Raw genomic sequence first — 25,055 nt, 5'->3', positions numbered from 1 at the left:
AGAAGAGAGAAGTCTTGGACACCACACACTTCTAAGTCACACAGTGCATGGCAGTGCCCTTCCCAGGAGCAGGGGTAGATGTTGCCAGGGAGGGGAGGTGCCTCAGAGCAAGATGAATTTCAGGGATGGGTGGATGTAGCTTATTTTCCCTTTTCATATATAGATCCTTTATGCATAAATGTTATTAATGTGTGCCTCATCCTGGTGAATGCTGCCAGCACTGGTGTCCAATCAGATGGCGAAGTTCATTCAGGAGAAAAAAAAGTAAGATCATGACTTTGTGAGGGAAAAAAAGAACAGGGCAACGGACAAATGGCTAGTACAGAAGAGAAGGACCAAAAAAACAAACCAAATGCCCGTGGGAATTTGCTTTATGATAAAAGTGTCATTTAACAGTAGGAAGAGAAAGGCATATTGTTCTGAAATGGGTGTTGTGGCATGTGGCATTTGCCTCTTCCCTGGGGGAAGAGGCAAATAGAAACTTTGATTCTCTCTCTCTCTCTCTCTCTCTCTCTCTCTCTGTGTGTGTGTGTGTGTGTGTGTGTGTGTGTGTGTGTGCGTGCCAGCTGCGATGCACGCCATATGGGGATCAGAGGACCGCTTCATGGAGGCTGCTCTCTCCTTCTGCCTTTCCACACATTTCAGGGATCAAATTCAGATCATCAGTGTATGAAGCAAGGGCTTTACCAGTGGAGCCAGCCCCTGACTCTTTCTTGATAGTGAATCTCTATCCTACCCAATCTATCAAGACAGATGCCAATGAATAAGATATTTTGAGGTAATCTGAGCATGGTCAAACATGAAACCATGAACTATATGAGCAAAACATGAATACATGCTTTATAATTCCCAATAAGACCTCTTTGAACATGGCAGAAAACCCAGAAGCCACAGGGAAATTTTATCTGTCTAAACATGACAATTCTAGCTGACCAATTCAGAGACAACAATAAACACTTCAAAGACAAGGTGAGTTAGGTGGCATTTGCAAGGAGCTGTTCTTAACAAATAGCTGTACTCAGACCAGGCCAGAAAAGATGATCAACCTTACAGAAAAGATTAGTGTAAGCCAGGCATTGAGAAGCCTGCCATCCCAGCTACTCAGGAGGCTGAGACAGGAGGATCACTTGAGCTCAGGAGTTCAGGGCCAGACTGGGCAACATAGATCCTGTCTCAAATATATGTGCTTATTTATACTCTTTACATAATACATATTACATAAATAATATATAATGCTAGTCTAACATATTAAAGTATACACCATAATAATACATTGCCTCAAACAGCCAGCTCCCCAGCCTGGAATCAGTATGACCAGAAAACACTGGAAGAGGCCGTAAACTCAGCATAAATTGAGATGTAAATTACAGTTCAGTTATAAGACTCCCCAATTGCCCTGTCCATGCCCAAACTCTCCAGGAAGTAGAATCCCATTTCTATGTGGTCAGTGACAGCGCTCCTCCCCAGAGTCTTGAAAAAGCCTCGGTTAGTCCCAGACTTGGCCCTGGTTTGGAGGGATGCACACTGCTTACCAGAGCCAGCACTGTAATTAGCAGAACATGTGATTATCCTAGCCATGTAAATATCAGCTAAGATGGCCATGAAGATGCTTCTTGGAATCCTTTCCTCCTGACCTCTTCCTCTGTGTTCAAAGCAGTTACAGAAAGTTTACATCAGGAGGTTTCAGAGATAACATTGCAACAGTTTCCGGGTTTCTCCTTAGGCCTATTCTTAGCAACCCTTATCCTTGAAAGGGCAGAGGCCAGGGCCCTCTGACATATGAGTGGTGTCACCACTCTCTTGCCTTTGGACACTTGCCCAAGTCCATCATGGGCCTGCAGCTGACTTCAGCTAGTTAGTTCCCTGTGGACACTGACATGGCAAGGGTGTCCTATGCCACCTGGCCATAGGTGACATGGCACCTGTGCAGAGGCCTCTGGATACCTCCATGCACAGATCCAGGAAGGATCCAGGGAGCCTGGAAATATTTCAGGGTCACAGCATACAAGTCTAGAGACGTTGTCCCCTGCTCTGGGTTCTGTTCCTGAACTACTTGATTAAAACTTCCATTGATCCCAAGACACTGGGGAGATGGCTCAGTGGGTAATGCTTGCCTTGTGGACAGTGAGCACCTAAGTTCAGGTCTCCATCATACACTTTAAAATCCAGGCATGTGTCTGTAACCACAGCACCGGAAATGGAGACAGGAAGATCCTTGGAAATGACTAACTAGTTAGTCTAGCCAAATCAGTGAGCGATGGGTTCTGCAAAGACACACTGCCTTAAAACTCATGTGAAGAACAATAGAGGAAGACATTTGACATTGGAGTCTGACCTCTAGACTCATACCTGCATTTGCATGAACATACACACACACACACACACACACACACACACAAACATGTATGCAGGCATACAATAAACACAAGCAGTCTGGCTGGTTTATGGTACACCTCTGGCCAGCTTAATTCAACAAGTGCCCATGGTAGCACTTCTATTTCCAGAGGCATTACAAGCAGAATTTGTGGTAGTTATGTGGCCTAATAAGATTACATGGTTATTCCCATTCTAGGGATGGGGAAACTGAGGCTTGTGGAGGTTAGACAATGTCTTGGCATTACACAGTTGTGGATGAAGGCTGCATTAGAACTCAGCCTGCCAGACCCAACAGTCCCTACTTGCAAAGAGGCTCTGCCATGTAAGCTGAGGGGATCCCAAGCTGATAGCTGGCATGTGTTTCAGGAAAAGTAGGTGAGCCACTGTTCTGGGCAGATGGAGAGGCCTGGAGGAGACAGAAAGGGAGGTAACAAGGTCACAGGGATGGAGTAAAGGATATGTTCATCTTTAAAGCAAACAAACAAACAATTATGAAGGTGTATTTGTGCACACGTTTAATTCCAGCACTTAGGAGGCAGAGGCAGATGGATCTCTGTGAGTCTGAGGCCAGCCTGGTCTACAGAGTAAGTTCCAGGACAGCCAGGGATACATAGTGAGACCCTGTCTTTGAAAAAAAACAAAAAACAAAAAAAAAAACCCATAAATTATCATTACATATATCTGTGTGTGCCCTGTGTGCTTATGCATGTGTAAGCATGCATGATGACAATTTGCAGGAGTCCGTTTTCTCTTTCTACTCTGTGGGCCCCAGGGACCACACTAAATTCTTCAGGCTTTATAGTAAGTGTTTTTACCTGCTGAGCTATCTTGCTAGAGCCTTGAGTGGTATGGGTGGAAGGGGAACCCTTGCAGGATCCTGTGGAGCCAAGGGAGCAGGCTTCAGGTTTCTCAGCTCTCTGCTACCCTCTCAGACCTGCAGCCACAGTTCTGAGTTGCTTGGGTGGGAATCCTGACCAGTAGCCCCTGGGACTGTGGCCAGGAAACACACAATCTCTGTGGCACTCTGCACCTCTATGGAAATGAGCCTGGATGTCTCTCAACTGCTGGGAGAAGCCTGAAGAGTAGGAGCAATCTGACCCATTCTAGCCTGAAAACATATAGTTTTGAAGGTCAAGTTCTGTAGACTTCCAAACCTTCCTTAGATTAGTGGCCATGAGCAATGCCTATAAATAAAGAAAACAAACCCAATTTGGTCCAGGATTTCATTGCAAATCAGAGTAAGCCTTCCACTGTCCTGACTTTCCTATTGGTCTATTATTGCCTATTCATATGTCAAGGCTCAAGGGGCCCAAGCAGTAAGGAGTATCCTGGGATGTTGCCTGTTTCCTTCCTTCTCCCCAACTTGGTCCCTACAGGAACTCTGCTATGATGCTCCTTTTTTGTCCTTTCCGTCTTCCCATAGCCAGCTCACAGGTGATAATACAGAATCAGGGATGGGCACAAAGATGAACCGAAGGATGGGCTTGGCTCCGCCCCTCCTCACTCATCCTCTCTGCTCTGTTTTTCACAGGGCCAGCCGGGCACTCGAGGCTTCCCTGGATTTCCGGTAAGTGCAGAGGGCTCAGATTAGGAGAGATAGGAAGGCCCTGGGCCTGGCTGGGTTGAAGTGAACCTACCAAGATGATCCCCGAGGCCACATTTTCCCCTCCTGATTCTAGCCACTAAGGACCCACTCTGTAACCTTTAATGGGCCAGTAGCTCAGGGCTGGGCTCCTGCTACAAGAAAAGACAGAGACATCCATATAGCTAGTGGTAGCCTGGCAGGAGCTGAGTGAGTAAACTTGCAGCTGATACATCCCATTTGATACCAGGATGTGGGCCAACAGTAGACCACTGGAGAGGTCTACCAGGGCAGTGGCAGTAAGTAGCCATGGGAGTGTTCTTTAACCCCTGCCCATGGAACCCATGGAGGTTCTAAGGGGCAGGACCAGGGGAGCAGCTGCCTAACATTAGCTTTCATGAAACACACTGTGATCAGGCTGCCTCCTGGGCAGGAGACCTGGGGAATGGCCTTTGCATCTAGCCTTTCTCTTTCAGGGTCCCATTGGTCTTGATGGCAAGCCGGTAAGTGGACTCTTAGGGTAAGTAGACCCCCAACTTGGGCTTTGCCCAGCTCACTCACCTAGAGCAGTCCTACAACCCTGGCCCAGTCAACCTGCAAGTCAGGGTCTGGGCAGATGAGTGAGTGACAAGTGATACTAAGAAAGTGTGCAGGGTAAGGGCTTCAGTGTTTAAACAATGTACATGAAACCCTTTTCCTTCCAGGGCCACCCCGGACCTAAAGGGGAGACGGTAAGACCCCCTACTTTCTTTCCTTCATGAGACAGGTGGGGAACCAGCCTGGTCTCACTTCCACAAAGGGACAGAGTCCACCTATCACTTTCAGCCCCCCACCCCTGCACACCATGGTACACCCCTCACTACCCTACATCATCATGCAGGGAGATGTGGTAAGCCCTTCTCCTGCACTGGAGACATCCAGGTGTCACCCTTAACTGGTGCCACATAGAGTAGCAGGTCAGCTAGTAACTAGCTTACTCTCCCAGACTGCGTAAGTGGAGCTTTTCCCAACACACTAACATCAGGGTGGCGGTGGGTTGTTCCCTAGAGATGGTAGCACTTTGCTTTTCCTGCAGTGGCTTCTCCTGAGCTGTCCTAGGACTCTCAAGCCCCACATTGTGAGCCTGCTTGGAGTTTCCTAGTTTAGAGGTAGAGCCAGTTGTGAGTCTGAAACAGGAGAGGGACTCTTTTCTACGTCTTGCCACACTGAAGCCACTCACACAGATGCCCAGGGACCCAAAGACTGGCACTCAGGTGATCCCCACAAGCCAGCACAGGGCTAACAGCAACCTCAGAAGCTCAGGCAAGGGTTCAAAATCAGTGTTGGACTGGAAATGGCTAGCCATCCACGATCACACTCTGAGCCATGTCTGAACATTGTCATTGTCCTGCCACTGGGAGGCAGAAGCGATGCCAGCCCCTTCGTCTTCGGCCCTGTGAGGGTCTGTAGAGCCTGGCCCAGAGGGGTCAGCCCACACATGTCTGCACTGCCCTCTTACCTACACATCGGCATGGACCTCTTCAATCAGGGCTTCAGCGAAATCTCTTCAGAGTTCTCCAGACATGGAGTCCCACTCCTCCCTTGGACCACACGATAAGGCAATCTTGACAGAAATGCCGAGTCCCCTTGTGCCTTCCAGGGAGCTCAGAACATGGGTTCGGGTGTCCATCCAGCTTCCTGTACACCACTGGCCTCTCAAAACCTAGAGTCTGTTGCTCTGACCTGCTCCACCCATGCCCAAGCCTGTTGTTGGTTGTTTTTTACTCTTTGCTCTTTGGGGAGGGGAAGGCACCCACCACCCGGCTCCCAAATAAATCACACAGAGGCTTATTCTTACTTATGAATGCCAGGCCTTAGCTTGGCTTATGTCTAGCTAGCTTTTCTTAACTTGAGTTATGTCATCTACCTTTTGCCTCTGGGCTATTACTATCTTTTTACTCCATTTACATTTCTTCTTACTCCGGGGCTTGCTGTGTAGCGGGGTGGCTGGCCCCTTGCATATTCCCCTCCTCTTCTCACTCCTCTTCTCAGATTTCTCTCTGCCTGACAACCTTACCTATCCTTTTTCCTTCCTGGCCATTCGGCTCTTTATTAGACCAATCAGGTGTTTCAGACAGGCAAAGAATCACAGCTTCAGAGTTAAACAAATGCAGCATAAAAGAATGCAACACATCTTTGCATCATTAAAACAAACGTTCCACAGCATAAACAAATGTAACACATCTTAAAATAATATTCCACAACAACAACAATAATAATATTCCACAACACAAGGCTTTCTGGTTTAGTGGTAGTAGGAAACAGGCTATATTGGGGGCCTCCTGAGGCCTCCAGGTGCAGGCTGTAGGGTCCTTTAACATCTAAGCCTCCCATGCAGAGGGCCCTTGAGATGTCAGTGGCTGGAGAAATGAGTGAAGGGGACAGGGACCAACTGGTCACACCCACTGAGGCTCAGCATATAAGGCTTTTCACCTTAGACAGTTGGACATAGGCAGAGCTGTCCTGTAGGACTTTGGGACAGTCTGAGAAGTACCTAGAAGTCTAATATCTGTCTCAACTCAACCAGGCATGTGTCTCTGATCTACCCACCCACTGACATATGTGTTTTCTTCCACAGGGCCTGGTGGGTCCCCGAGGACAGCCGGTCGGTAGCTCCCTTCCTTGTCTCCAGCAGGGAGGTTGGGGACCATGTGGCCTGGGATTTGAGCTCTGACACTGTCATTTCCTTCTCTTTGTAGGGCCCTCAGGGACAAAAGGGAGAAAAGGTAAGTGCTGTTGATGTCCTAGGCCTGCACCAGGGCCAAAGCCTTCCATCAGGCAGAAAGCCGTCAGAGTGGCCACTTCCAGACCTGAGATACCTAGTATGTAAAGGAAAAACAATGGCACTCTCCCACTGTGGGTCTCAAGTCTGAAGACCTGCATAGGTTTGGCCCTGTCTACCTGTCATCACACTGGTCCTTCACTCTGTGACATGGATTCATGCAGTTTGGCCCTGTCCCCCTGCTATCTCACAGGGTTCCTTCATTCTGTGATATGAACTTAGAACCCTGCTGGCCTAACTTTTCCCTGACCTTCTACATTCTCTGTCTTCTTCACTTTCGGACCAAGATTTACTTCTGGACAGTGGTGCAGGAGCCTGGCACTCTTGGTTTAGGGGAGGTCGTCCCAGAGCCCTGCTAGCCACAAGCTGTTGTAGAATCTGTTGGCCCCATGAAGGTTATTGGGAATTAACCCAGAGTATGGACTGACAACTGAGCTGGACATATTGTTAATCCTACCATCATGGCAGGTGGCATGTAGTCCTACCCCTGTGCCCCATGGAGCCTGCTCCAGGCAGGCCCAAGGGGTTCTTCCTGTTAGGAGCCAGGGAGAGGGGTCCACTTCATCTCAGAGGGCCCAGAGCAGAAAGTGGTACCAGCAGGTGAGGAGATACATGGTGTGTTAAGGGGGTACAGATCCCTGTATTAAGTGCCTAATGCCTCTCTCTTTCTTCTCTAGGGTCAGTGTGGCGAGTACCCACACCGGGTAAGTGATGCTTCAAGCTAAGGGTGCTCTTTGAGCCATCCTGAAGCTGGGTCACTGCCCTGGGGGTGGGGTGAGGAGGAACCCACAACCCTGTGTGTAAGGTGCAGTGTGCTCCACCCTACAGCAATGACTTGCTTTCAGCACATTTGCATGGAGCCAGACTCCTATGACCTTGTTTGTCTGCTGAACAAGTATCTGAGAGTCTGAATGTGTGTCTGAATGGGTCTGGCTGTTGTCTCTCTGCCCTGTGGGATAGTGTGTGTGTGTCTCTGCCCTGTGGGATAGTGTGTGTGTGTGTGTGTGTGTGTGTGTGTGTGTGTGTGTGTGTGTGTGTGTGTTCCGTATGTCTGGCAGTCCTGGACAAATATGAGGGGCTTTTGAGTTAGTCATGGTTTCAGATGACCCACATCTCCAGGAGGGGAGATCATCTGGCCACTGCATCCTTGGAGGCAGTGTCATCTTGCTTGTTGGGAACACAGGAAACCCTTCTCAGCAGGAGCATTATGGTGGGGGTAGGATGTTTTCTGGGCTGAGATGGCTCCTCCCCTACCCCTCCTGACCCTGTCTTTTCCTGGCTTCCTCTAAGTATATGGAACCCAATGTTCAATTGTGCCCTGACAGCACAGTCCTTCCCTGATTCCTCCCTGAAGCCCCAATGGGACACAGTAAAACAACCTATAAAGTATGATGAAGATCATCTTAGGTGACCTTTCATCTACAGGGACTACAGTGTACTCAGAAACACACAGTCTGTTGCCCTAGCTGTTACTAAAGCCAGGTGGGGTAGAGCCCATCACACTCCCCCATCCCCCCCCCCACCACAAACCAGGCTCAGAAGGTACTTGACTCTCCAGAGTCTCTGGGATGGTATGGCTAACATGGCAAGCCTCTACCAGTGCTCACAGGACACAGAAAACCATGCCAGTCCCTGACATCTGGGTCCTTGGACCAGAGGAAGGCTGTGCTAGGTTTGGTGTCTAAGACGTAGGAATAGGCGTATTCAGGGACTTAGGGCCCTGCTGTTCCATCCAGCCTGATCCTGACAACAATAGAAAGCCAGCTGTGCTTACTTGAAATGATGGGCTTACAGGACGGTTATATTACCCAAAAGAAAGACAGCATCCCCTGGCTCAGAGACAACACATCTGCAAGCCCTTCTGCAGTGTGTCATTGAGTCTACAAGGGTGCTGATGTAGGGGAGGGCAGGCTCTCTGCCCCTCACCCCTGCACAAGAACAGAGAAGGGAACAGTGATAGGAAGTTCCAGAAGAGTAGTCTAAGGACTGCAGTCAAGCAGGGTTGGGAGATTTGAAGACCCAACAGGCAGGCAAGTTGATTGAAAGGAAAGTATGAGAGCAGGGAGCCTCTGGGGGATTGATGGCTTTCCACGGGGTGGGCAGAGGTAGGAGTGCTGACAGGTCTCCAAGGCAGCCTGGCAAGTCTAACATGAAAGGAAAGGGCTAGGCAGTGAGTGGGAAGTTCCCTGGTATCCAGCATGGTTGCTAGGAGGTCTGTGGGCTCTCTCTCTCCTGCTCCGTGTGACCCTATCTCTGCTGCCCCCTTTGCCTCCCAAACCAGGAGCACCCAAGCGGCACTCTAGCAGCTCTGCGCTCCAACCCGATAATTTCCCTAAAGGTTTGTCGGTTCTAGATGGACCCCAGCCCCTCTTGGCTGAGATACTTTCTGGACACAGAGCTCAACATTGCACCTACCCAGCATGGGAGGAAGGGGCTCTGCATGGCTCAGGGGGTAGCAGCTGCCCTGTGTGCAGCAGAACTGAGAAGGCCCCAGTGGGCTCCTAATTCTCTAGCTGAGTGTGTTTTCCGCCCAGATGGATTGTGACTCTTAACATCCATCCCAGGGGCCTCTGGTGGGTTGAGGGGCCTTAAACATATGCAGCTGATCCCCCAAAGTCTTTGTCTTCATACAGGTTCTAACCTTCCAGTCCTCTCCTTGAGTTCAGCCTAACCAAGCAGGGAGACAGAAAGCAGCAGAAACTACCACAAATGAGAATCATGTTAGCTAATGCGACCATGAAGCTGCCTGTCCCCCTAGAAGTGGTTGACCATTCCCATGACATCTTTTCTGAGCATGCCAGCCACAGAATGAGGCCTCAGCAGTACTTAGTGAGTGCCTCACAAGCCACACCCTCAGCCAACTCAGCCCCAGGAGCCAGGCTTAGCTTCCCTTGACCATGGTCCTCAGATTCGCTGACATCAGCCATTCTTGTCCTACCAAAAAGGAACCCACAGGGACCACACGCCAGCCTGGCTCCACGCACCAATTTAGCTCATTCTGTGGCTCCCGACCCTCAGCCTAGCAGCCACTGTCCACCTGGCAGGCCTGGGTGGGGCAGTACAATGTTGTGTGGTGTGTCACATGGCCTGAGTGGCCTGGCATGGTTTCAGAGGTGGGTCTGGCCAGGGAGAGCCCCTCTTCCGGAACTCAAGGAGGCTACTAGCCAGTAGCCAGAGCTGAGGCAGGGTGCTTATGAAGCCATGCCTTCAAAAAGACAGCTGAGGCTGCCAAAGGCAAGATCAGCATTGTGTCTGCCCTTGAGTTGAGCCTCAGGGGTGCCCCTCCCCCAAGATCTATTCTGCTGCTGTATTCACACTGATCTCTCTCTTTTCCCTCGTCCTCTTCTCTCCACTTGGCCTTCTTGGTGACTTCCTACATCATTCTGAATACCTGTGGCCTCTGCCCTCTGCCCTCTGGCCTTCCAACTCACGTCTCTCCTCAGCTGTTGCCTCTCCTCAATTCTGTGCGGCTGGCTCCACCCCCAGTCATTAAAAGGCGGACCTTTCAGGTAGATACCATGTGGGGCTTTCCCAGGGGCTTGGCGCATCTTGGGGTCCTGACTGGGCAGCTGGAGTTACCCACTTTGCCAGAACCTGCTTCTAACAGTTACAGTAAATTAGACAGACATTGGCCCAGTGATGCCATAAAAGTGGAAATACACAGCACACAGGTCCCATCACAGCATGACTCCTGACATCACCACCAGACATTCTGATGTTAAGCCTCTCAGTGATTTGTGAGTTATGAGTCCCTGTCTTTATTGCGCAGATGCAGAAATAAAGGCTCAGAAAGGTTCAGGGAGCTGCCTGAGGTCACAGTACGAGGACTTACACCAGATTCTCTGCATGTTCCCACTGTGCCTTAACTCTCTCCTCTGTACAGGAAGAGCAGGCATCCTGGATGTTACAGGGCAAGGAAATTGAGGCTTAGGGAATGAACGAGCCCAAGATACAGGAATAGCAAGAGGGTGGAGTGGACGTGAGAGCCAGGTCTCTGCCACCTGTACCCACACTCTTCCTGCTCAGGCACACAGCCTGCTGAGTCTGACCACCCAGAGCCTGGGTGTAAGGAACAAAGGTGTTTGGAAATTGAGAGAGAGGGAGAGAGGCAAGGCCCACAGCCAACAGGCGAACAGCTTCTTTCCTATCTTCCTGCCTCCAAGGAGGCTTGGTCAGGAGCAGGTCTCCAGGGACAAAGCATCATTGCCCATGCTGTCTGAGGTCACATGAGGCCAGGGGCAGTCTGTCTTACCATTCATCTGCCTTCTATGGCCCAGGTGTCCCCAGGGTCCCGAGGAGCTGGGAGTGGTAGGGCCTTGAGATACTTGCCTGTTGAGTCCATAGCCCAGGAGCATGGATACTTGAGTACCTGATTTGAATAAGGCTGAAAACTCACTTCAGTGGTCAGCTAAAAATACAGAGTCACATGATACATGTGCAGTCTATTAAGCATTCAGCCCATTCTTGTAAGCTGCGGATCACATTACCCCCACCAAAATCCTCGAGAGCCTCCAGGGCTCCAAGGCTTGCTCGGGAGACTGCTGGCAGCTCAAAGCAAGGCCAGGCCCATTCAAGGCCGCTTATCCTGCTGCAGACAGGACCTGCTTGAGGAAAGCTGAGTTAGTGCTCCTGAATATGACACCCCCCCACACACACACACAGTCATTGTGTAGCCTTGCTTGCACTTGCCACTGTTTGATGGACATTTACTGTGTTCTATCTCCTACTGTAAGCACACTGCTTGATGAATTGCAAAGAGTGGCTTAGTCAGTAAAGTGCCTGTTGGGCAAGAAGGAAGCCATGAGTTTGGACCTCCAAGCACATACTTGTAATCCCAGCCCTTGGATGGGAAAGATAGGAAAGTCCCCAGGGCTCTCTGACCAAGCCACCTTAGCCTAACCAGTGACCTCCAGGTCCCAGTGAGAGACCCTGTCTGAAAAGAAATAAGGACAGCCCCCAAGGAATGGTACCCACGATTGATGTCTGTCCTCCACATACATATGTGCATATGCACACACACAGTTATCTTGTGTAAGCTGCATCCCAGCTCCATGTGGGTCATATTCTTCCTCATTTCCAGCTGGCAGAAGACCCTAGAGCATTATTTCTCAACCTTCCTAGTGCTGTGACCCTTTCATACAGTTTCTCATGTTGTGGTGACCCCCAACCATAAAACTATTTTGTTGCTACTTCATAATTTTGCTGCTGTTATGAGTCAGAATGTAAATATATAATATGCAGGATATCTGAATATGTGACTCCCAAAGGGGTCATGACCCACAGGTTGAGAATCACTTCCCTAGTGGGTCCAGGAGTAGATCTAGCCACCATCTGTTGCTGTAACTATGGCCCAAGACAAAGAGGTGGCCAGACAAGACTATTCTATACTGCCTTGACCTGGTTTCCAAAGCAGAGCCAGCAGGAGTTGCCCTCATGGCTGATGCAGATGCCCTGGGGCAGGGTTGGGGTGGGGGTGGGGTTAGGGTTTTATACCATCAGCCATCATGGGACAATGAGAAGGCTTACCAGTTTCCTATTGATAAATCTGTACTGATTATGCACATTACACAAGATGGTCTCAAGTTAGCGGAAAGGGGAAGCTTATGTAAGAGCTGGTGCTGACCAATGCATTTAGCAGATGGTGCTTGGAGGCCACTTCCAAAGAACAAGGAGTTGGCTGACGAGCCCTGCTCAGCCGAGTAGTGGTGAGCCAGACAAACCCCTGTGGCCTCTGACCTAGGGTTTCATTTGATCTCCCTAGAACAGATAATCAAAAGCAGCAAATGCTAAGACAGCAAACAAGGACCCAATGCTTCCATCCTGTGGCTGGAAGGCCAAGCCTCATGATAAACTTGTTACTTTAAGAGAGTGGTAGAGGCAGCCTGCAGACCACCGGGACTGAGCTCAGGCATCAGGCCAGGGGTCATCTCTCACTCACTTTCTCTCTCTGCCATTACTGCCAGGCCCTCTGCCCTGGAGACCTCTAGAAGCCCCCACACCTCAGCAACCTGATGCCTTTGTCCTCTCCTTGCTGCCATTAGCCCCTGCATGCGGTCGCCATCACCGCTACCACGGCATCACTACCCTCCCTCACCATCCACCCACTGTCCCCACTGCACTCCCAGCAGGGTCCACAGAGGCCCCCACAGATGCATGCCACATGGTTGGGGAGGATCTGACCGCTGCTCTAAGACCTTCTCTCTAATGCATGTTTTCTCCAACTTCAGGGGGAACAAGGCCAGGCTGGCATCCAAGGCCCTCCAGGGCCACCAGGCCCCCCAGGACCAAGTGGCCCTCTGGGACACCCAGGACTGCCAGGGCCCATAGGGCCCCCTGTAAGTATCTCTAGAAGTCTCCAGAAACTTCCAAACCTCGAATGACAGAAATATTTTGTCAAGGACCTAACCATGGGTGATCTCTGTGAGGAGCTGCCCATGCCTGAGACCCTGCTCCCCTTTGTCCTCCCAGTTCTACCATCATGCCTACAGGGCGGTGTCAATCGTGGTCCCAGTGGGCACTCTAATAAGCTACTACCTTATGTCACTGCAGAATGACTGGGAAAAGTCTGAAGGGCCTTTGGCACCTGTCCCTGGTCCCTGGTCAGGGCAGGTACTGAAGTGGCCTCTGTTGTCTAAGTCTTTCTAGGTAAATGCAGAATCCACACTGCTGGACCACCTTCCAGGCAAGCTGCCCAGTCAGTGGGGTCCTGCATCCTGGGGCCTGAGGACTAGTAGTGTCACTGCTAGGGAAGGGTGCCATGAGCGTCCCCTTCAAGGGACAGATCCATTCCCCAGCTCACTCATTTTCAAACTCTGGCCAACACCATGTCCTCTGAAGCAACAATACAGCAAAAGTATATGTGTATAATGCTGATGATGTCTTCTAAGTAGCTTGTAAGAGGTGACATCAAAGTCACTCAAGTTCGTGCCCAGGCCCTTTGGCTGCTCTGACATTTAACCATCTCAAGACTTTGTGGAAGTCCCTGTGAACTGGGCAGCAGCTCTGGCCACTGTAATCTCCCACGGGGCTAGGAGGGCTGCACAATAGAGACAGCTCATAGCTGGCTTAGTTGGTTCCCAAAAGGCATATTTACAGAATTTTACCTCCAGGACTGCGGTGTGGCTGTGGGGAGGTCTCACCTCCATCAGGTTGTCAATAGGAAAACAGAAACCTGGAAGGAAATGAATTTAGAAAACTGCCTCCAAAGTGCCCCACATTCACTGTTTTGCCAACTACCACCCTCAGACCCAGTACTGGTCTCTCGCTGTACGCATGGCAGCTAGGTGTATTGTTTGTTTCCTTGTTTTTTCTTGGATTGTTTATAAAGGAATAAACCCTGAGTATCTTTTACAGCCATGGAAACAGAATGGACCTAAACTTACTGGTTTTCTCCAGCCCACGTTTATTGCCTAGATCTCTGCCCAAGACTATAGTACTCAGCCACCCCTGGCCAATCCCTTGGTACCCACAGGCCCCTGTACCCACAGCATGGCCAGCTGCTGTGGTTACCTCGAGGCAGAGGTGGGCCAATAGTCTCTTCTTCAGGGATTCAGGGCCAAGGGCAAGATCAGGGCTTTGTTGGGCAAGGTCAGTGTTCCAGCAAGGGGCCTAAATTAGGAGGTAAAGGATCTTTACTAAGCCACATTGCCAATTTAGCCCCAGGCCAGCAACCTACTTTCCAGTGGGCGAGCACAGCACAGTTGCCCACAGTGCCCACATGGCTCCAATTGGAGATGCTAGCTTGCTGTCCCCATGTGCACTCCCTAGGTTTTAGTTACCCTCCAGGGTACCCTGAAGCTATCTGGGGCCCTCTGCTTCAGACTCCATTGTGAACATGACTAACCTCACTCACTCACCTTCTTACTTCTACAGGGTTTACCTGGGCCTCCTGGACCAAAGGTAAGTGCTCGATCATGATTATGGGTACTCTGAGGGAAAGCATTCCCTGAGGGGTGGGGAGTGTCAGCTGAGGAGGGAGCTGAAAGGAACTGAAGCTGAGTGATTGATTAAACATGGTCCATTTCTAAAACATTACCTCCTTTTTATGAGCTGTTCGGATCCTAATATGCAGCATCCTTCTTGGATGCTCAAGCTTGCTGAGCAATCACTATAGTTGGCATAGAGAATACCCTGCTGTTGGAGGTGCAGTTTAGGGTTGAGGGTTTGCCTAGGGTGCATGAGTTTGGATCCCTAGTGCTTCATAAACAAAATGTGATTCTTATGCCCACAGCCAGAAAGCAGAGACAGGAGGACCAGAGTTCAAGGTTATCTGTAGTTATATAACATAGAGACCAGCCTGAGCTACACAAGACCCAGTCATAAATAGATAGATAGATAGATAGATAGATAGATAGATAGATAGATAGATAAATAGATAAATAAGAAAGAGAAAGAAAAGAAGAAAGCACAATCTTGGCTGCCTGGGAGCTTATGTTCTAGCTGGAAACACAAGGCAGACAGATGTTGTGACATGGTCACAGTATCCCAAAACTGTCCAATATGGAAAAACCTCCAAAGTGATCTGATCTTTTGTGAAATGTTGCCTGGAAGCCCACGATGGCAAAGGCACTCACTTTGAAGTCAGAAACCCCTGGAACCAGAGGGCATAGAGCACCAAGGGTGGCCCCCACTTCGTAAACATGGAAGCAGAGAGCCAGGGAGGGGCTAGGGAGAAGACTCATTGGTGGAACCGAAACTGGAGTCCTGGGTCTCCAACAAGCTGACCCCTTGCAGCACCTTTCAAATATCTGAACAATATCTGGGGACCTTGAGGGCTGTTGCTCCCCAACAGCTGGGTCTGGGGGACCTCCAGAGAACAGAGGACTCATGGGGAGGCAGAAGGTGGCATTGTGTAACTAAGAGTACCAATTGGTCTAGCATGGAAAGCCATTTTGCTTCTCTTTCTTCTCCAGGGAGACCCAGGGATCCAGGGCTACCATGGCCGCAAGGTAAGCAGGAGTGGTGGGGGAGGACACTACCTCTTCTGTGGGGAAGCCAAGAGGGGCCTCATTGCAAGGATGCACACAGGCTGGGGCTTGATGGGAACAGTGCATGCTCTTACCTGTGCCAGTCATGTGAGCCTCATTGTTTATAAGGTTGTCCAAACACTCAGGAAAGAACAGACAGATGGGATAATGCCTAGCTGGCTATGTCTGGTATCTGGACCGGGTGAGCCAGAGTACTGGGCCACTTTAACACAAGCTCCATGCTGAACCTGGAAGGAGGTGTAGACAGACCAATCCCCACTCTTGGTCAGTTCAGGCCAGACAGACAAGCATTCCTGCAAAGATTGCCTTCCTAGAAGCAAACTGTTAAGTGCTACAACTACAAAGCTCTCTAAAAGCAGGGTGGAAAGATAAAGTTCAAGTGGGAAGAATTAAAGCAGTCAAGTGCTTAACCTTATGAGTGGGTATATCAGCTAGCTAGTTCTGTGTAACAAAGTATCCCAAATTGGCTGACTTAATATCATGATTATTTCTTATGTTTCTGTGGATTGGTGGCCTAGGGTTCTACAGTTCTACCTGGGTTCATAGGAGGAGGAGCTTATCATATGATAGTGAGGAGGGCAAAGATAGTCTTATTCAGTCCTTTGAGTGGTGGTCCTTGCTGGTGGTTTCTGCTTTCCAGGTGCCTTTCAATTTCCAGCAGGCTGGGTGGGCTTCCCCACCGCAAAGCAGGCCCAGAACAGCCTCCAAGGTGGGCAGGCTCAAATACATGAGCATCCTTCCAGTTCATCTCATACCACATTTCCTTTTTTTAAGGACCTTCTGCTTAAATGGGTCACACAGCCATGTTACCTGCAACAGCATAGGAAGAGACCTAGTTCTGATTGATTGATTGATTGATTGATTGACTGAAGAGGCAGAAAAGCTCTGTGGCCATTTTTAGCTGACTTCTGTGGTCCTTCAGCATACCTGAAAGGAAATAGTATTTTAGACATGAAAACCATTTGAGCCAAGGCCGGGAAGCAGTTGCTACAATAAAATAAAAGTATCACACTTTCAACACAGCCAGTGCTTACTGAATGTGCCAAGCATTGTCCTGCAATACAGCCTGCACAGCTCCCAGTCCTATACCCCTTAGGGCTGCTATAATTTTCTTCCACCTAGCCCATGGGGAAGCTGAGGCTCACCCAAGTCTTAACTAAGAGAAGACAGAACAAGAATTCAATTCAGGTCTGGGTCCTTCTCACGGTACCAGATGCTACAAGGATCTCAGGCTTTGCCTGGGAAGCTCCAGAATCCTCCAGAACCTTCCAGGAGGAGAAATGTAGCAGGAAGGAAAGGTATGGGTGGGGGAAGGAATCTTGGAAAGAGAGACTCACTTGCCTAGGAGTAGACGCCACACCCTTTGGGTTCCGGTGGCTGCCATTGCTATGATGTTTTATGGTGCCTAGTGGGTGAAATGCTGAGACATGGGATCTTTAATTAGTTCTGCATAAAGTGAGAGGTTCACATTGTGTCAGGAAATGGAAATTACAGCCCCCACAGTTGCCTCCATCCACTCACTCAGACTCACAAAATTTATTGCCTCCCGGTGCAACATGGGTCGGTTTTCCCATTAGTAGTCATATCGGTCCTTTCAAGCTGTGAAGGGGTGGACGCCCTGGCAGAGGGGCCCCAGGGTTATGGTGATGCCCTTGGCTGGCACTGTTGTGACCAGTAGTGTCTCCCTCTGGTAATAAACAAGGGTAATACCTCAAAAATGGAGTCTAGAAAACTGTTGTCTTGAGACCCGAGAAGGCCCAGCTGCGGGCTAGGGTGTCCTGCTACTGGGGGTTCTGGACCCGTGTGCATGGCCATCCTTCGTGTGGGTAGATGATAGCATGGTTCATTCAACCAAGGCATCTCTGCATTTGCAGAGGAATGGCGCAATATCATTGAGGGAGGGGAGGGGGCTGGCTCAGTCACAGAGTGCTCTGGCCTCACAGGAGAACGGAACTGCGCTGTTCTCCCAGGATTAGATGTGAGCAAGCACTGTGGTAGCCCTTCAGAAAAACTGTTGAAGCTCATCTGAGATGCTTCCTCACACCAGGTGCCAGGGAGAGCGCCAGAGGCCTGGAACCACTGGCCTGGACTGTTAATGGTGGCTTCTGCAGCAGATGAGGTTCCAGTCCCTTGCTCAGGGAAATCATGGCTTCCTAGGCACAGATTGTCCACACATGTCCCCTAGAGGCATTACAGAGCTTTGTGAGCCATAGCCTCTTGGCACATTGGTCCCCATCTTTTCATCTTGCATCTAGGGCAGTCAGAGAGAGCCTCCTCAGCCTTAGGACTGGGGAGCAGCCCCCTCAGCCCATCCCCTCATGCTGAGTTCCTTATGGCTTCCCTCTTTGCTAGGCCATGCCCCTCTGCTCCTCTGTAGGTCTCTTTTCATAAGTTTCTAACTGACAAGGCCATAGTTGACCCCTCTACCTCTCTGGACCCTCACCCCTCCCAGCTGTCTTCCTGGTAACCTCAGCACCCCACACCCGTGCCCTTCTCCCGTTTCTAGGGCCCTTGTTCTGTCATCAATTTCTCAGTGCCTTCTAGCCCACTAGCAGAGAGATCCTCTTCAAGGAGACAGACACACTGGGACTGTGGCATCTTGGCCCCAGCAAGCCTCATGTCCAAACAGACACTTGCTTCCCTCTCAATCCTGATGCGAAGTGATTGTCACTCATGCTCAATCAAATGCAGCCATCCTTCACATCAGCCAAAGTGCAATGGTACCAGTCTCTGTCCTTACAAGAGACCAGGCTGAGAGACCATTATCCCCCAGGTGTTAATTCTTTGCCTAAAATTTCACAGTTGATGAACAAAATTCTGGAGTCAGATTTGAGGTCTCAAGAGCACCTGTGGATTCTCTGGGAGAGAAAAGCTAAATGGCACTGCCCCCCTTTACCCGTCAGCCTTCCCTCTCCCTCTTTCCTCCCACTCTGTGCTTCATTAAGGTGAAAGGAGGCGAAATTAGCTTGGGGGAGGAACAGACATGGATGTCAGAAAGATGTTCCCACCCCTCCCCCAGGAGGCATGGCCACCAGTTATAGTAACACTGAGCTGAGATAGCTATGCGACCACCCCCACAGTGGTCTCTGTGGAAGAGGGGGAGTCATTGGTGTAGCAGATGGGCCTGCCTCATGAGCTCTGCTTCTTCTGTCTCCCAGGCTTGGCACACAAGGTGGAGTTTAATGTCAGCCTGTGAAGTATGAGAATGGGACACTCCCTCCATCACCTCCATGGCCGTACCAGGCCTGTGTCCTCTCATCCAGGCCAGCAAGTTTTACTTCTCTACCAGCTCTTTGAGATCCAGGCCCAGGGTGGCTAGCACCCTTGTGCAGCCCCTATACCTGCCCAGGGGCCAACTCTTCTGCTTAGACATTGCATGTATTGTTGTATCCCCATGTGGTATCTGCTTGGTCCAAGTTTACGGGCACAATACAAAGCATGTTTCCAACATCACACATCACAACCTCATGTCTCCTTCAGACTAGTGTGGGTTACACACCTGATGGGAGCTAGACAGTTCTATGAAACGATAATCAACATTGTTATGAATACTCTCTGAGCCCCTCCTACATGCCAGGCAGGGTACCAGACACTCCATAGGCATCACTTTTTTGCCCTGACCCCCTTTTAAGTGCAGGCTTACCTTAAACTCATTTGGTAGCTGAGGATGACTTTGTTTTTATTTTTTGGGTTTCCTTTTGTTTGGTTTTTTTTTTTGTTTGTTTGTTTTGTTTTGTTTTGTTTTTTTCTTTTTTCTTTTTTTTTTTTTTTTTTTTTTTTTTTTTTTTTTTTTTTGGTGTTTGTTTGTTTTTTGTGGTACCAGAGATTAAACCTAGGGTTTTGTGCATGCTGAGCAAGCATTCTACCAACTGAGACCCATCCCCAGCCCCTGTGTACCATTGAATTGTCTCTTTTAAATCTACCTCAGAAAGTAGGATTCTTTGATATTTCTAGTAAAGCTTGGATCACAGTCTGTCTCCCTCTAGCCCACAGCTGGGAGGTGGTGATACCTAGGTCTGTCTAAACCCAAACCCTTTCTCTGAATGACTTTGCTACCTTTGTGTTAGTGTTCTAAAAGGCTTTCTCTCTCATCTTCCCAGGAAGGACATGAAATGGAAGCTGAGGTCATGGCTGGGTTCAGCTCTCGCAGGGTAGAAGGTGTAGACGCATGGGTACCTCATTTAGATGAACTGAGAGCATGCTTGCCCGGTAGAGTGACCCTAAACAGCTGAATTGCTTCTAAAACAGCTCATCTCAAACCTCCACCACTCCTGAGTGATCCTTGTGGCTCTCTGGCTCACAGAGGGTCCAAGTGACCCAAGGCCCCTGTGGCCATTTCCAGCAGCAGAGGGTACACAGCACTTTCTGTCAATGTTGGGAAGTCCCAGTGAGGACATCCAGTCTCTTGAAATGGATGCAGATAAGAACAGGGAGGCATGGGCCTCCAGAGGACCTGACAGCCCCAGCCCCCACTCCATGACCTCTGGGCTCTGCTCTGCCCTCCAAAGTCCAAAGATTAATTAGAACTGACTTTTCCTTTGGAATTGACTACACAATCAACCAATCTCAAATTGCGATTACAAGCCAGCCATCCTTCCAAAGCCCCAAGCCTTGAATGGGGCACCCGACACAGGAATTCCCTGGATCACTTCCTGCCAGCCCTAATTACCGGAGGACCTGGGATTTCCATGGTTCCGGGGAAGCAGGAACTCAGTCACCTTTGTTCCCCTGGAAGGACAAACCAAGAACTCTTGCCTGAGACAAAGTGTTGTGTCTCCTACCCTCATCTCTACAGCTTTTGCAACCCAGGGGCTCCCCAGCCTCCCCAGCATCCCCAGCCCCACTCATCAGGCAATCGCCTGTCCCCTGCAAAAAACAAAGATGCTATGTCACTGACCCCCTGTAGGAGAGCCCTGCCTCCAAGTTAGGGAAATCCATTCATCTCCCTTGCCTGCTGGCCCTTTGCTTGGCTGCAGGACTGACATTGACGCCCCACCCCTATTCCCTCCAGACAGACTTCGTGCCAAGTCCCTGTGCAGCTTGTCCAACAAACAGTAAATCACCCATTAGGAGGCCACACCCACTGGCCAGGCTTGTGCCATACTGTCATCTGTAGAAAGGATGGGTCCTCCTACCTAGAAACTTTAAAAGACATAGAACCTGTTGATATTGGGGGTGAGGACACATGGGGGTGTTATTAGGAGCTGGGACAGGCCTTCAAGATCACTTAGTATAGCCCTAATCAACCATTTGTCTCATGAACCACAGTGACTGCAGTACCCCTCCTCCCCACGTGCAGCTTCCATTCATTGTTTCTTGGCACCATATTAAAGAACCAGCATCCTCCAAGGGTGGCTGCCTGGCTGGGAGTCACAGTCATCATACGCTGGGCAGAGGGGCCAAGACCCTTTGGGGCACTTGGAGACCCACTTCCCAGCCATGGGATGGTCCAGATGGGTAGTGGAGAGTCCCCCCCCCCCGCCAGGGAGCCTCTGGGATCCCCACTGGGGAGGTAGAGGCAGAGAAGAATCAGAGCTGTGAGATCTAAGCCACAAAGCCAAGCACGGCACTGAGCCAGCAGGGCCAAGCTGTGAGCACAGCTCCTTCCACCTGTGCCTGCAGAACTGAAAAACTCAAGAAGGCAACAGAAAAGGAGGCATGCACAAAGGCATGCCACAGCTTCAAAGTATGTATGTCCTTCAGCAATGGCCACACCCGCCCCTGCCCGCCCCCCCTGTCCGAAGCAGCATCTTGGATTCTGAAGGGTGCCTCACCCCCCATCCAGGAAGCAATGCTCTCTGGCCTATGCAGAGGTCAGACAGGGCAAGCCCTTAGGCTGGAGCTGAGCAGTGAAGCTAATGAGAGTGGAGAGAGCCCTGGTATGGGGTCAGCCAGGCGCCCCTGCTTCCTGTCCAGCAAAAGGGCAGGAGGGAGGGAAGTCCTGAGGCACTGAGACCAAGATCAGCTGAGGGGGAAGAGGGGAGCTTAGCCACCCTAGAGGGCTGCTCCCTAGAAGGAAGTAAGGATGGCTGGTTCTTTTGTATGCTCAGGCATGCCTTCACAAGGTCAAGCCAACCCCAGCTAAGGACTGTTTGGGTTAGTCTGGGGCCCTCGCTGTGTGCATGGCTTCTCTGGCTGCCCACCTGAGTAAAACAGCATCCTTAACTATCCTGGAAGTACAGGGAGGCACAGTGGTACCCTACTGAGTCCCCCTCCTAGTCTTGTGTTTTTACCCAAAGCTAAGATTGCTTCCTCTGGATCCATGGACCAAGCATCTCCTCTCTAGCTCTGACTGATGTCCCACCATGCAGGCAGCCAGGTCAGGGCTGGGGGGTGGTCAGGGAGGGGGGATGAGAATAGATCTAATCTGATCTCTCTGTGCAAAAGAGAAGTGTGGACCCAGAGAGGAAAACAATCACACTGACACCTAGTTCACCATGAGTGGGAGATAGGAGAGATCTTGTAGAAAGCTCAGGGGAAAAAACAAAAACAAAACAGGACGCTCTGAGGAGTCAGAGCCTCCCAAGGTGATATCCCTCCAACATCGCTGCACACACCAGGGGACTCTGTCTAGAACAGTGGTTTTCAACCTTCCTGATGCCATGACCTTTAATACAGTTTCTCATGTTGTGGTGACCCCCCAAACATAAAATTATTTTGTTGCTACTTTGTAACTGTAATTTTACTACTGTTATGACTTGTAATGTAAATATCTGATATGCAACCTCAAAGGGGGTCACAACCTACAGGTTGAGAACCATAGGTCTAGAGAGTCATGGCTGAGTCAGTGTGATGGAGTCCACTGGAATATTATCAGATGACCTGATCCTCTAGAGATGACAGCCACCCAGAACCCCAAGGGGTCTTTAAGATCACTATGGCCAAGATGTCAAAAGTTCAGAGAAGGCCCTCCTGCACCCTCTGCTGGCCACAGAGTAGACCTTCCCAGACTCCTCTGGCACCCTGAGCAGGCCAGGGTGGAAGAGGATGTATTTGGTGTTTGGACATAAAGATTGGGGCCTTCTGTAGAATTCAGGCACTTGGCTCTAAGAGGACGAATATGACGCAATGTCTGTCACAGATGGGCATGAACATGTGTACAGGTGTCGAGTGCAAAGTGAGCTGGGCATGGTGGCACTAGCCTGTGATTCCAGATAATCAGGAGGCTGAGGCAGGATGCTCACAATCCTATCTGGGCTGCAGATTAAGCACAAGGCTAGTGAGACCCTGTCTCAAAATTAAAGAACGACATCTCATTAGGATAGAGTTCAACACTAAAACAATTGCCCAGCATGCATGAAGCTTGGGGTTCAGGCCAGCATTGGTGGTAGGGGATACAATGTGAGTACCCAGAACTGGGACGTGGGGGCAGTAAAGGGTCCCACAGTGTCATAAATATGGCTTTGAACTGAGGAAGTAGCAGAGAACCTTGAGGCTTTGGAAGTGGGTGGCATTTCTAGGAACACAGTGGTTTATCTTCACCAGGAAACTAGGGTGGAGGCAGATTTCAGAATACCAGCTCAGAAACTCAGGAGCTCCCATGCCTTAGATTGATGGGCCCTGGAGACTGTGAAGTTGAAAACCTCATTATCTAGGCTGTGTGCTGGGAGACTTGGAGACACCAGTGTGGAGGGGTCAGCATGGAGGAAGAAAGTGGGAGTCTCTTTCCTTTGTCTGGGGAGTGGGAAGCAGAGCTGTCCTGTGAGGTAGAGGGAAGAGAGTCTGAGCAGATGAAATGGTACAGGTCAGGTGTGCCTGGGCTCTGGATTTCCCTTCTGCAGCATCACCTGAATCACCAGCAGCAATCAGCCAGCAGGCTGGCAGGGCACTGCTGCATCTTTATGTAGTGCATCTTCATGTCCTGGGGTAGTATGTGGGGTCCAGTGCCTGAGGCAAGAGTTAGCCCCCCTAGACAATTGGATTACTGTCTTGACTCACCCTTTCTTGGCCCCCTTTTGTCACTGGCTGTCATCTCCTGACCCATTTTATGGCAGGATGACTGCCTGCCTTCCTGGTGCCCCCTTCTCCTGTAGATCTGGCAGTCACAGGGAAGAGGAAGACATTGAAAGTAAAGATGATAGAGCTGAGATGACACAGCCCTGCCCATAAACCCCAGAAAAGCTGCAGCCAGCTGCTGTGTGTGGCCAGGAAGGATCAGAAAGGGAGTTGGAAAAAATGAACAACAGCTCACAAGCCCAGAGAGGTTGGGAAGAACAGGCCCTAGATAAAAATAGCAGTGGGCACCATGTTATCAAACCTTTGGGGGCGGGGCGGGGCCGGGTGGATAGAAAGGTCTGTGGAAGGTAAGTAACTACATGGCTGCTCTTGTCGCAGCCTGACTCCAGGCCCAGCATAGTGGAGGCAGCTGCAAAGCTGGTTCAGGGCCATCTCCCTAAATTTAGTGTGTGTGTGTGTGTGTGTGTCTGTGTGTGTGTGTGTGATGTGTTTCTTGTTCATTTCACCCCCCACCCCCCTCTTTGTCTCTCTCCCTTTCTCCTCTATGCCTGTGACTTGGACCTTCCTGCCAGATGGTGTCATGGGACAGAGGGGAGTGGCCTGTGTGGCTGCTGCCATGACAGGGTCCTCAGAACTCATGGGGGTTGGATGCTCAAGCTTGCAGGCCACAATGCCAAGCCTTGTCCTTTTTCTCATGGTATCTCTTGCTTCTTTTTCCAGGGAGAGCGGGGCATGCCGGGGATGCCGGGCAAGCACGGAGCCAAGGTACCCATCCCTCCCTATGCCTATTCCACTCCCAAACTCTGAGAGTCTTGGTTCCTTCTTGGGTCCCTTCCTTCTCATAACCTGTTAGGAACATAGGCTGCACAGTCCTTTAACTCTCCCCCTTCCCATATCCATCTTTCCTAACATGAGTGAGGCTAGTGTGTTGTGGCTCTGGTTGCCTCCTAGGATTTCTGAATCACGAAAATCCCTCACAGGTATCAGCTCTAGTATGGTCCTGAGACCCAAAGAAAACACAAGAACCCCAACACCCTCCACTTGGGCTTTTTAAAAAAATATATATTTAAATTATTTATTTATTTAAATTGTTGTTGTTGTTTAAATATTTATTTATTATTCTGCCTGCATGTATGCCTACAGGCCAGAAAAGGGTACCAGATCTTATTATGGATGGTTGTGAGCCACTATGTGGTTGCTAGGAATTGAACTCAGGACCTTTGGAAGAGCAACCAGTGCTCTTAACCACTGAGCCATCTCTCCGGCCCCATTTGGCCTTCTCTAAGTGGCATCTTGAGCAACATTTTCACCTTGAAAGTATGCGGTCTTGGGA

The 25,055-nt window shown here is 50.1% G+C and overlaps 1 protein-coding gene across 1 annotated transcript in view; it reads left to right on the top strand.

The window, feature by feature from the left end:
• Nucleotides 1-25,055, top strand: part of Col13a1 (collagen type XIII alpha 1 chain) — an 81,129-nt gene that overhangs the window by 17,732 nt on the left and 38,342 nt on the right. The window contains exons 7-17 of the mRNA XM_051186749.1: nt 3,908-3,943; nt 4,435-4,461; nt 4,663-4,689; nt 6,576-6,602; nt 6,697-6,723; nt 7,457-7,483; nt 10,223-10,288; nt 13,007-13,114; nt 14,652-14,678; nt 15,692-15,727; nt 24,443-24,487. Coding sequence (XP_051042706.1) covers nt 3,908-3,943; nt 4,435-4,461; nt 4,663-4,689; nt 6,576-6,602; nt 6,697-6,723; nt 7,457-7,483; nt 10,223-10,288; nt 13,007-13,114; nt 14,652-14,678; nt 15,692-15,727; nt 24,443-24,487 — 453 coding nt within the window. The remainder of the gene's footprint in view (nt 1-3,907; nt 3,944-4,434; nt 4,462-4,662; nt 4,690-6,575; nt 6,603-6,696; nt 6,724-7,456; nt 7,484-10,222; nt 10,289-13,006; nt 13,115-14,651; nt 14,679-15,691; nt 15,728-24,442; nt 24,488-25,055) is intronic.

The sequence above is a fragment of the Phodopus roborovskii genome, unplaced genomic scaffold (assembly GCF_943737965.1).
Source record: "Phodopus roborovskii unplaced genomic scaffold, PHOROB, whole genome shotgun sequence".
In the NCBI taxonomy this organism is placed as follows: domain Eukaryota; kingdom Metazoa; phylum Chordata; class Mammalia; order Rodentia; family Cricetidae; genus Phodopus; species Phodopus roborovskii.
This window is presented reverse-complemented; position numbering and strand designations above follow the sequence as displayed.